Raw genomic sequence first — 12,061 nt, 5'->3', positions numbered from 1 at the left:
AAACAGGCAACGCACAAGCTGTGAAGTTAGTGATAAACTTGAAGTTGAATCACAAGTGACTGAAAAAGTGATCGACAGTGTCATGCTTGTTACTCAAAAAAGCAATGTATTAGTCATGACTCATTTCACTGACTAGCTTCAAAATTAATATTACTTTTCCGCTGCACCCCCAAAATTGATCCATCCTCTTGATAAAATCAAAGTAAAGCTACTTCAGCAGGAGAGAGTAAACTTTTCTAACATTTCTCATCCAAGCCAGCTTCAACTTAGAGGACAATGACCAATTATTGGATAAATCAAGTTTAATCTGATATTTAGAGGGGGTGATAACAAAAGTAAAGACTTGTATCGGGTACTGTACATGTATCAGGGAAAGTCATAGCAGCAACCTGTAAAACTAACAATAAAAACAGGCAAGACCCACTTCCATAATATTTCATCTTGTTTTATTTTCTTACAAGGTACACTTTATATAGGACTGTAAAGTGCGTTGATTCTCAAACCTTTAGGGAGTAGAGGAGGGGACAGTGTACGTAAAAAAAAAAAAAAAATCTGGCTGTACATTCAGATCTTATAGACGGGGAAGTTTGTGCTCTTGCTTTGGATGTAATACTGAGGAAGAGGAGCGAGGGGAGAAGAGTTAGACGGGTGAGACTCAGGTGAGCACCAGCATCGAGCATAAGGGGAAATTCTGCAAATGGGAACATGTAAATGAACATACTCACTGTGGATATAATAATAGGCACATTTACCCCCCCCCCAAGTCATTCCAGTACTAATGATTGGCTGCATTGCTGTCTAGCAAGAAATAAAACCTAGCTACTGCACTTCTTAGTTTAACGTGAATTGAGAGTAACAGAACAAATCGGGGGATAGAACTTTCTTGTGCTACTTTTCTTTTAAGATCATGCTCATCAATATTCTATAAATTACTTTTAAATAATAAAAATTAATTACAGCATTTAAAAACACATTTACATTGCTCACACCGCCTTGTTACGTCTATGTCTCTGATTGTGCTGCATGGTGGGAAGACACTCAGGCTTTCTTCGACTCTCTCCCAATGCACCTACATAGAAGACCCTGCCACAAAGACTGATAATAATCCTACTAGCCCATTTATCCTTGATTTGCTGTAGTCAGACAACCATTTATCATTCATCCGCAGTACTGCACATGACTGAGTGTGTCTCGTTGTTTATGCTCTACTAGATATTAGAATACACAGGGTTGTCGTGCTTTTTTACTACAAACAGCACTACTCAGTCCTAGTAAAATATGACACACACCAAAGGAGCAGTTTGATTGGACATTGGGCATTCACATTGCCTTCCTTGTATGGTGACATTATGAAGCCTGTAGGTTGAAGCAACTCTACAACCTTCCATGTATTTTGCTGTCAGCTGTCTATGTATTATATTCAAAACTGACAGGATTTGCATGTTATTTCTTTTAGCTTAACGTAAGAAAAACTTAGGGTGGGTGCTACTAATTGCAAGGCAGGCAGGCAGGCAGGCAGGCAGATGAGCCATGGCGCCTCCATAGTTTGATTAGGCCGTGTTTGTGCATTTCCACTGATGGGAGAAGTGAGGCAAGACGGGACTATCGTGATGTGAAACTATTTGATTTAAATACTCATTGCTGATCATTTTCCCAGTTCTGGAGGCATCTACTCCACCAACGAAAAAGAGAGAAATACTGAGGATACTCTATATCATACTTAGGTGTTTTTCTATATTATCAAAACAAGGTCTGGAACTGATTATTTCTGTACATTAAAAACACATTTGTTCCTTTTTGACAAAAAAAAAAAAAGAAAAGTAACATTTATACTGTACAGGAACACAGAGCTGAGTTATAGCACAGGCAGACAGTGTGTGGGAGCTTAGATAGTTTGATTTGATTCACATACTGTATAGGGCACTGTGTAAGTCTGTGGTTAGTCCATTGGCTCAAGAGGAGTCGAGGGTCCTTGAAGACTGAGTTTAAGCTGTCCTTAATAGTGCCTGTGTGAGGGAAGCAGAAACAATCCTGAGGTCCCCCTGCTCTAGTGTTGACTGCACCAGAAATGTCCTTTTGCATTCCAGCACAGCTCTAGCAGTGGATCGAAGTTCTTGCGTTCTTGCATGGGATTGTTAAAAAACTCCAGGAAGAAATAGAGAGATTAACAGGGAAAGGCAGCTTATCCAGCACTGATTTTCCACTTTGTCTTTGAATGCGAGATCCAAACCCACAAGGACAGCTCAGGGAGTTCCTCTGTTGTGTTGGTGCAGCACACATCTGCACATCATGTCTTTCTTGAGCAGTCCGACAGCCTCTTGCTTTGTACAAAACATCTATGAGCTGTCAGTAGCAGCCTCCTGCGCGCTGATGTTGTCCATCATGCCGGCGCTGCTGTCGTTGGGCTCCGGCACCTCTCCTGTCACCGCCACCCGGATCACTTTCAGCCAGCGCTGCTTGAGGTCCTCGGTTTCGGCGGCGAAGCTGTGGACGGACTTGGACTGGGAGAGGCGGAAGCTGGCCGGAGGGTCGGTGGGCCGAGGGCTGTCCTCCACCAAGTAGCCCAGGAGAGGGATGGTGCTCTGGGCCTTCACATCCTGAGGAGAGGGAGGGTGTGAGGGAGAGAGAACAGTCTGTATGGATGGCTCTTAAAGAGTAATGTAACACCAAACCCAAATCTGAGTAAAGCCCGACATCTAAGGGTAAAAAGCATGCTACTGAAATTGGCATCTGCTATTGGCTGATCTTTGGTGCCAGGTGATGTCACCTTCTATAGAGTACAGGTGGTGACATCACCTGGCATTTTTCAGTTCATCTAATTGGTTCTGAAAAGGTTTTCATGAACCCAAGGGTTGTAGAATTATCTCAACCTATAGAGGAGCATGTTCAATTTAAGTTAAAACATGAAAATAACCAAAATTGGAGTTATTGCAGTGGTCACTTTCCAAAGCAACTTTGCACACATGCCAGCTTTCAATAATCTTTCAGCAATGATGAACTGAAGGGCCAGGGTCGGGCTGTTACCTGCGGAGCTCCGTAGAGGTAGAGCACCAGACACTCCTTCTCAGGAATGACACACCACACCTTCTGCCAGGGCTTGTTCTTCTCACAGTACTGCAGGAAGCCGCACATGATGCTGCTGCCGGTGAACTGGGCCGCCTCGATCTGCACAGGGAGGACAAACACGTATTAGAACAAGGTCAGTGAAGCGATGCTAGATCTTGGCTTGTGTGTGTGTGTCCAAACATCCTCTCACCTCCAGGATGCCCTTCTTCTTGCCCTCGGCTCTCTCCTCTCCAGTCAGGATGGAGTAGCAGTCTCTGCAGACCTTGTTCACCTTGTTGCCGTCGTACTCGAGCCGCACCTTATTGTCTGAGCATTTCCAGCACACCACCTGCAGAGGTAGAGAACATCCTTGTCACTTCTACAGTTATCTCTCACGCAAATTAAAATACGTTACATTCAAATGGATGTTGATTTTAAGATAACAGTCAATTAACATGGCGTGGATTCTTCTCTCACTACAGAACTCTCCAGAGTATAAAGTGACATCAAGGTCGATAGAGAAGGAAGAGGCACATGATCGCACAGAGGCTGATCACTTACATAGCCACAGGCTCGACAGTGGTGTCTCCGTCTTGTCAGGGCGTTGAAGGACTCTTTGCACTTCATACACATCGTCACCTCATTGTCACGGATCCAACGTGGGGCACGCTTCCCCAGCTCTGCCGTCTACAGAAAAGCACACATACACATCCGCAAAATATATTCAGTACAACCGCAGCAGCGTATTTTGCTGGTGGAAATGGGTTAGACACAGGAGACATTTGACCCAATTAATATGATTTTGGGCGACGTTTTATACTATTTGGAAGCAGCACTAACCGATACTTCCTCCACGTCCTTCGATGCGGACTTGAAGGTCTCATTTTTTTGCTGAAAGATCCCGATGGTCTCCTGGAAAGCCTGAAGGACATACAGACATCAAATCAGCCAGACGCACCCGAATATGCCTACAGCAGCATATCATCAAACTAGAGAATAAGCAGGTAATAAAACAGAAATTGTCTGTACCTTAATCCAGTCTGCCTTGTCCTGTTCTGAGCTGAGGAAAAATAAAACCAGAAACAAACATGTCATAATAGTGAAACAGTATATCTATAAGTTTGGTTGTTTATGTGACAGTCCTAGTGTTGAACCAGCTTACAAAATACATCCGAGGAACGTTTTTTACGGAATACCAACATAGCAGTTAGCTGTGGTCAAAGAGTGTATTTACACACTTAAAGCTTCATGGTTTTCTATAGTTCTGGAACTTGGGTGTAGTTATTCTAAGAGTTAAAATGGTAAAGTGGTCTATATAAGTGAAATTATGTAGGGTGCAAATTATACATCAACATGGGATGGTCTGGGACTGAATTTTTTGGCACCTTTTTACAGCAATTACAGTTCTATACTTATGAGAACAGGAGAGGAATGTTTATATTTATCAAGTGCTGGTTTTAGTTCCAGCAGCCAGATCAGATGTGACATTAAGGCTAGCTTGATAGGATAGGATCAAATTGAATAGAATGGATCCTTCTTTTAATTAAACCTATTCTTTAATTACACTCAAACTACTGGATGTAGCTTTTGGATGTGTGTGATAACGTACCTGGCCTGGAGCTCTAGTGTCCGCTCCTTCCCAGACACCTGGAAGGTGTGAGGATAATCCTCGTTGATAGTCTCCAAGACCTTCATGCCTTCGATGCCGATGCGCGTCCTCACCGTGTATTTGGTCCCTCCCAGGCTGAACTTGGGCACGCAGTACAACAGCATGTTGTTAAACTGGCAGAGAAGGAAACAAAAATAATAAAAAAAAATATATTATGTGTATGCACCAGAATGACCCAAAGAAGATGCAAAAAGTTGCAAAAAGTCGCATAGTGCATGTAGATTGTGGCACTGATCAGCAAGTTGTGGCATTGTAGCAAAATGCAAAAAGTACTTTAAATCACTGCAGCTGTAGGTATAGATTCACATGTGACTGGATGGATAAGCAATATTCTGATTCATCAATTGACACTGGATGTAGTTTAAGTTTAAGCTGGTGCCATTATTTTCTTCCAACAGGTGGCAGTCTTAAACAGAGCCTCTACCTTGAATCATGCAGATGGACACATTCGGCCTCTAGCTAATACGAAACAGCCAGAAGATAATTGCATCATCTGGCAATATCTGTAATTGAGAGATTTGCTCATGTGCCCCCAATGTATCCTAACACAGAGGTGTTCCTGGCACGAAATGAGTCACTTGATTCAATTGACTTGTGCAGATGGAGTCTCACAGCAATCTATTTCCCCGCAGTGCGTTCCACCAGACAAGTAAAAGTTTTCCATGCTCGGCAGTTTGTCTCACCAGGAAGAGGTATCTCTCCATGGCCGAGGTGTTCCTGGCAGCCAGCTTCAGGATGTGGCCCTCCTTGATGAACTCGTTAGAGGCGTTAACGATGTCCTCCTCCTCGCCCAGCATCTCGTAGATCTCCAGCAGTTTCTTCAGATTCTCCTAAATGAGGATGGGACATTTTATTTTAGTGGGATCTGACTGTGCTGCAGAGGTTCAGAAGCGTCAGGCTGAGGAAGCTGGTTGTATCGGTGTCTCTACTTACAGATTTTCGAATGGCGCTGTTGGAGTGAGTGGCTGCCATGGCAATGATATCTAATGACTCTGGGGAAAAACACAAGGACAAGTGATGGGTAACCTTTAAATTTAACATAATAGACAGTATCTCACCGGAAAAACCTGCCTGGGTTTCCGTTTTTCTACTTACTCTCGGCATCTCTGCGGTCGGAGTCGTCCTGAGGAAGCTTCTTCAGGTAGTCTTTAAGCAGCATCTCATAGCGAGGGATTCTCTGCACCGGCTCCAACATGTGGTGCTGCAGCGTCAGGCAGCCACACGCTTCTTGGCTCTGTCCAGCAATAACCATAAAGCCCAGATATTTTTTAATACACATTTCATACAATAGCATAATGCTTTTGCATCGTATTTTAGTGGGACAAAGGTCACAGAAACATACTTATAGTTAACCTACATCATATTTAGCTACCGACAAAAACAACTACTCATACAAAAATGTGAACTATAGTGCTTTGCTGTACTGTGAAAACTTTGTCGCAGTACATTATTGCACATTACAAGACTTCAGTATGATTCCATGCCCGTGTCCTTTCTGAATCTCGACCACTCTGTAAGATCTAATTGCAGTCTGTCAGGACTGGATCCTGGCTCACAGTACCTGAATCTCCTGAATGATGGCTTTGAACTGAGGTGAGCGGTCTGTCCACTGTTTCAGCAGCTCCATGGCCTTCTCGAAGTTCTTCACGTACTCAGCGTACATCTTCAGGAAGGGCGTGAGCTTCTGCAGGATGTCCCCGATGCGAGGTGTGGACGCCCTGCAGGGAGGGAAGCAGGGGGAATCCTTCACAAGTGGACCATGTGACTTTGCGGAGTTTAACCATAACTTGGGAGACCACAAGTTCCCCGTATTGTCACGATCTGTCAGAACTCAATTAATAGAGAAAACTGACCAGAAATAAAACACATTTCTTCCACCATCTCTTGTATGCTTGTTTGTAATGTACTTAGTTTATCTCTTGTTTTTTATTATCCTTATGCTTGTGTCCTTTGTTTTCCCGAAAGCTCTTTGTGACAATTGTATTGGTTAAAAGCACTCTTTAAATAATAATAATGACCACAAATGAAGTCACCATTCATTTAATGTGAGTTGAAGCTCACCATTCTCCCATGCGTTTCTCCAGGTCTGGAAGTAGGAACTGGCTGTGAAAGGTGTGGATGGAGACGATGTTGGAGAAGATGTTCTTCACCACATCTATGGGGAATGTTCCTTTACCCGCCTCCTCCGTTAGCTTGGCACAGAACACCTGGTACATAGAAGTGATAAGTGATAAATAATAGATTTGATTCACCTAGTAAACTGAGTGACATTATCAGAATGCAAAAGTGAACTGGAGCTTCACAGTAGACAGGAGTTCCTCACCTGGTCCAGCAGGTTAAGCCGTGAAACGTAGGCCTTCTCTGTGTGCAGGAGCTCGCTGGCAATCTTATACAGCTTCTGTTCGTTTGTCTCCTGGGAAAATGGCACATGAGGTACAATGGTGAGAATTTTGATATATATGTGTACCACAACATGGCGATCTTATTTCTTAACAACTTCTAATCATTAATGAATTAGTGAAGTGTGAAAGTGATCTTATTTTATTGTGCTAGAAAGTCAGCAGCATGGTCCATAGTCCGCATGATGACCGTTTCAGTCCAATACTTCACTAATGATGAATAATGGATATTATATTCTATAGAGATCTTTCTTAAAATAGGGCCTTGTATGTTACTCAACACACTGGACAGAATTAAGACAGCGCTGACTGGAACATTTAATGCAGGAGTGCAGAACAAACTGGAGGCAAAGTCTGAAGGTCATGGATTCAGTCCTATTCAATATTCACTTCCACATTGTTGTCATTTGCAACTGTAGGTTTCTTTCCATGCTTCTGCAAGTTCCTGTTTGCTTCAAGTCTCTGATCTCCTTAGAAGTCAACAGTAAAAACTCACTACTCTCTAAGCTAATAGTCATCAGAGAGCAACTTGCTTCTTTAGAGTCACATCATGTTGTATTTCCTGCATTTCAATGAGAAAATGTTCATCACAAATCATGACTGTACTCATGCTGCTCCAGGCCTCTGCATGTTCAGTGCCTCAGTGACTTTGCATGGCATTGTGTTGTTACACAGCATATTAACACTGTGGTGTGTGTTATTAGCAGTGTGGTGATGATGGGCTGTGTGACTTCACTGACTGTGTTGCGGTGTAGACGGGCCTCTCAGAACAGGAAATGAAAAGGTGGAAGAAGGGAAATGAGACCAAATCAAACAAAAGACACAACTCTGTATAACTGGGCTTGGTGTGAGAGACAATTAGTAAAACAAGTCATCATATCAGGCAATAACATTTGGAAGTCTCCAAACTGTATGAAATTTTTTGAAACATAAATTCACACAGGCATACTCATGTGATGAAGTTTGGGTTTTAGTCACATGGCAGCAGAATATATCACACTTTGCATAACCACAAGCAACAGTATCACTCTCTCAGTTGCCAGGTTATAAGCCTTGAGGGCAACTAGCTCATCCCAAGAGCTTCACATTTCCACATAATTCATTATTCAGAAAATACACAATATTGCTTGTTTGGTGAGTCTATTTGAGACTTTTTCTCAAGTTAAAAGTCCAATTTTCTTCATGTTTCTTGAATCTGTTTTCAAATATACTGTGTCTCACAATGAGAATAATGTGCTTCATAATGGTTTTCAAATACTAAGGCTTCATTTAATGGGATATTTCTCTTGAATGAATTTGAAGGACAAATGTTCACATGCAGAACAGTCACAATGCTGGGTGACAGTAACAGCTCCGCTAATTTAAATGCTGTGTCCTTGCTGAGTGGAGGCACACCACAAAGTCAACTGAATTGCTGCAAACCAATTGAATTGCTGCAAACCTGACTGGAAGGATTTAAGCAGTTGTTAAGGTCCAGTTGTGATGTATTAACTGAAGATCATCAGAAACTGAAAAATTAATTGATTTTTCAAAATGGAATAACTGTAACATGAACTGAATTTTAACTCCGTCCATCAAATATCTTGATCAAAGCATAGAGGTAAACTGGCTAAAATCTAACTGAAGGTAGTAGAGACGTGACTGGTCTAGCATACGCAATGGCTCCATGTCCAAAAAAACCAGTGGTAAGTTTCGACTTGACAAAGTAAAAGTATAAGTAAAAGTACGTGTTCAGTATGAGCATTCGACTGTGGAGCCTCTAGCTCAAATGGTGGCATAGCTTAGTACCATTTTGGCCACCTCTCATGCCATAGAGATATGCAGTGATTTCAGGCCTGAGAAAGCAGAGAGTGATCTGAACTCTGGATATTTATAATCAGTAGACAACAGCAGGCACCACAGGCTCCCATGGGGGTCCGCCGAGGCACGAACTCAGCTGCTGGAGCGTTCGACATCTGTTCGGCCTTCACGGAAAATAACCCCTCTAGTATGTACTACATCGGATCACAGGGCATGCTCCGGCTGACAGATCGAGAAGCACACACACACACACACCAGCACTGAGTGACACACACACACACACACACACACAGTTCGCTTGTAACTCTATCCTCACAGTGTTGGAGTAGTAGCTCAGAGAAGATCTCCATTTAACTGTAACGCACAGTTTTTGCACACACAAAGCTGAGATAAAGAAGAAAGCTGGTTGGCTGGGGCATCATTGTGTCTCTATTGAGGGAATTATGTTTGTCTATCATGAGATGTTGCCAAGTCAGAGAATTGAGACAGCAGATACCATAGCTCTTCTGTGCAGAGGCCATAAATATCTGACATAGGGGATATAAATACACATGGCACTGGTAAGTAAACATACCAGCAGTTTTTTTTCCCAGCATACACAGATAGAAAAATACACTACAGGCTGCAAGACAGAGAGAGAGACACACACACACACAGTTTAAAGCTGTACAAAACCAACCCACACACATGTACATACCTTCTGTTCTGCACTCCCTTCTTCTTTGCTGTGCTCACTCTCCGTCTCTGCTGCAGACCCACTGTCCTCATTCCCTGTGTGGGTTTCTGTACCAGTCCTGTCTGTGTGTGCAGGTGAGTGATCACCGCTCTGCTCCCCCATATCTCCATTGACTAGCCCAGCAGTCTCTATCCTTACAGTTCCATTGCTCCTCTCCTCCTTCTCCTTCTCCTTCTCCTTCTCCTTGTCCCGCTCCAGGTCCATCTGGGCTAGCACCCCGTTAGCCGCCGGCTTGTGGGCATCCCGCGGCGTGCCCGGCGCCGAGGCCGAGGCCGAATCCGCCGCCGAGTGGTTTTCCTGTATCCTGTTGCTCTCCGACGGCTTCTGGTAGCCGCGGTGAGCCGGGCTGCAGTTGGCCGACTTGCTGATCTGTTTGAGTGGCGAGCCGTCTCTCTTGTTCTCCGTGTTGCTGGAGGAACAGAGGAAGAGACGAGGAGGAAGTCGGTCAGCGCGGCAAAGAAAAAGTTAAATAACAGAAAAAAACAGAGTAGAGGAAACAGCAGGGGGGAGGGGGGGGGGGTTGTGGCAGAAAGATTGAGGAGAAAGAGAGCGGAGGTCTGCTCAGGCACGGCGAACAGGGAGTGTGGGGAGCGACGGCGAGCAGCGAGCTTCTGCACGTGTGTGTGAGAGAGTTAAAAATAAAACTGTGGAGATGCACAAACTTCCCTCTGTCTTGTGGGGCTGCGGAGAGCTGGGATAATGCAGGGGAAGTGTGAGAGAGGAGGAGGAGGAGGACCGGAGGAGTGAAGAAGGAGGAGAGGTACAACACTACTCCCTGGAGATACCCTGTTGCTGCCCTACTTCTACACACACACACACACACACACACAAAATCCATATTGTATGCTGTGCTGTAAGATCCTTCTTTCTCTTCCATCCTTTGCTTGAGCATGAACGATATGGAAAAACAATTTGCACAAGACAAGTTGATATACTGTAAAGAGTTGGAAGCTGGATTCTCTCTCATACACACACACACAAACACACACACACACACACACACACACACACTGACCATTCAGTAGCACTGCATCCTGCCCTGGCAGTCTGTCCAGCTGTTTCCCTGTCTGCGACCCACCGGACTTGTTCTGTACATTGGAGGCTCCTCCTCCACTACAGCTTCCGGTGTTACAGCAGGCAGTAACCTAGTTATCTCATCTCACTACATTTCTTTTCGCTGAAGCCTCAATTCTTTTGCCTGGGCAATATTTTTTAACACTTTTGCATTAGCAATATGCAGCAGAACAACAAAAACAAGAGATACCTGTGATATAATCTTTACTGTAAAACAGTTCTGGGACAAACAGGCGTCATGCAAGCAGGTGATGTTTGAACTGTTTGAGTTGCATTGAGTGTCACTGTCCGGTAGAAACAGGAAGTATGTATAAATAGAGGAACAACAGGCTGGTGAAACACTCTACAGATGAATCACTTCTGGGCTGTAGGCCACTGGAGGTGTTTCAGTGTGAAACAATATCTTCTTTCCCTCTCAGAGGAAGACAGAAATCTGCTATGATTGGCTGACATATTAGAGTATATTCAATACTATTGGCAGAGACCGTGAACACACTCCACGCAGAAGTGTTTGCAAGTTCACTCTGTATAGAAGCATGCAGCAGTTCCTCTTTGCATATAAATAAACCGTTTGGTGACACAGGAGGTGTTCCAGTACATGACAGCGTTTTAAAACAGCCTCTGCAGGCTCAACTAGACAAGCGGCACATTAAAAACAGCTTCACGCGCCATGTGGCAGTCTGGGCTCCTTTAAGGCAGCCAGCGCCATGTGAACCAGATTAGTATATTAGTAGGCTAATTCTGTTCCTGGAGGCTGCGGGGGCCTTTCTCCTCTGTTCCAGGGCCACTAGAGGGCTAATCCTCGCAGCCCCCGCAGGGTCTGAATGGAAAGGATATGCCCAACCTGGTTCCGTGTGGCGAACCTCCAAACTGAAAGGTGAGGAGGTAGCCTGGGATACAAGGTTAGATTCAGCAGTGACATTTTGTTAAAATGATAATACCAGACAGAGCTGGTATATCACAGTTGATTCAGTGCTGAGGAATAAGTGGCAACAGACTGGAGTGAATCTTTGGTGCACTACTGCTGCTGACGGAATGCTTTTGGATTCTGACTCTACTGTATGAGCGGCTGGGACAAGGGCACCATTGTTTGTGCCCCTCACCACCACCCATGGGTCTCCCTAACATAGAGAAGACTGCAGCTACAATCAACACTTGGACTTGCCATGAAAGAAGACATGAAGCTGAAAAAAATAAGAAATAAAAGAAACAACAATAGGGAAATACACTAAGCCAACTTTGATCGGTTGCAAAATGTAAGTAAGCCTTACAGTAAACCGACGTCTATTTATACATGAGAAACAGAATTCCAGATTCAAGTGGAAATCCTTGCACAAC

General features: G+C 44.0%; 1 protein-coding gene across 5 annotated transcripts in view; it reads right to left on the bottom strand.

Moving 5' to 3' along the window:
- Positions 1-434: 434 nt before the first annotated feature.
- fgd4a (FYVE, RhoGEF and PH domain containing 4a) overlaps positions 435-12,061 on the bottom strand; it is a 43,927-nt gene continuing 32,300 nt past the window's right edge. For 4 of the 5 annotated variants that reach the window (XM_071515458.1, XM_071515457.1, XM_071515459.1 and 1 more), the window contains 14 exons: positions 9,611-10,058; positions 7,038-7,127; positions 6,776-6,921; positions 6,276-6,432; positions 5,810-5,948; positions 5,648-5,706; positions 5,398-5,544; positions 4,655-4,827; positions 4,075-4,105; positions 3,886-3,966; positions 3,607-3,732; positions 3,257-3,394; positions 3,025-3,165; positions 435-2,597 (listed from right to left, as the gene is read on the bottom strand). In XM_071515458.1, coding sequence (XP_071371559.1) covers positions 2,337-2,597; positions 3,025-3,165; positions 3,257-3,394; positions 3,607-3,732; positions 3,886-3,966; positions 4,075-4,105; positions 4,655-4,827; positions 5,398-5,544; positions 5,648-5,706; positions 5,810-5,948; positions 6,276-6,432; positions 6,776-6,921; positions 7,038-7,127; positions 9,611-10,058 — 2,137 coding nt within the window. In that variant the 3' untranslated portion in view covers positions 435-2,336. Of the gene's footprint in view, positions 2,598-3,024; positions 3,166-3,256; positions 3,395-3,606; positions 3,733-3,885; positions 3,967-4,074; positions 4,106-4,654; positions 4,828-5,397; positions 5,545-5,647; positions 5,707-5,809; positions 5,949-6,275; positions 6,433-6,775; positions 6,922-7,037; positions 7,128-9,610; positions 10,059-10,913; positions 10,940-12,061 lie in introns of those variants that run through there. The other variant, XM_071515461.1, reaches the window with a different exon arrangement.

Source organism: Centroberyx affinis, unplaced genomic scaffold, assembly GCF_046629955.1.
Source record: "Centroberyx affinis isolate AG114_WGS23_722 - 3 ecotype Tasmania unplaced genomic scaffold, CSIRO-AGI_Caff_v1 ptg000354l_1, whole genome shotgun sequence".
NCBI lineage: Eukaryota > Metazoa > Chordata > Actinopteri > Beryciformes > Berycidae > Centroberyx > Centroberyx affinis.
Note: the sequence above shows the minus strand (reverse complement) of the source record. Positions and strands in the feature narration are given on the sequence as shown.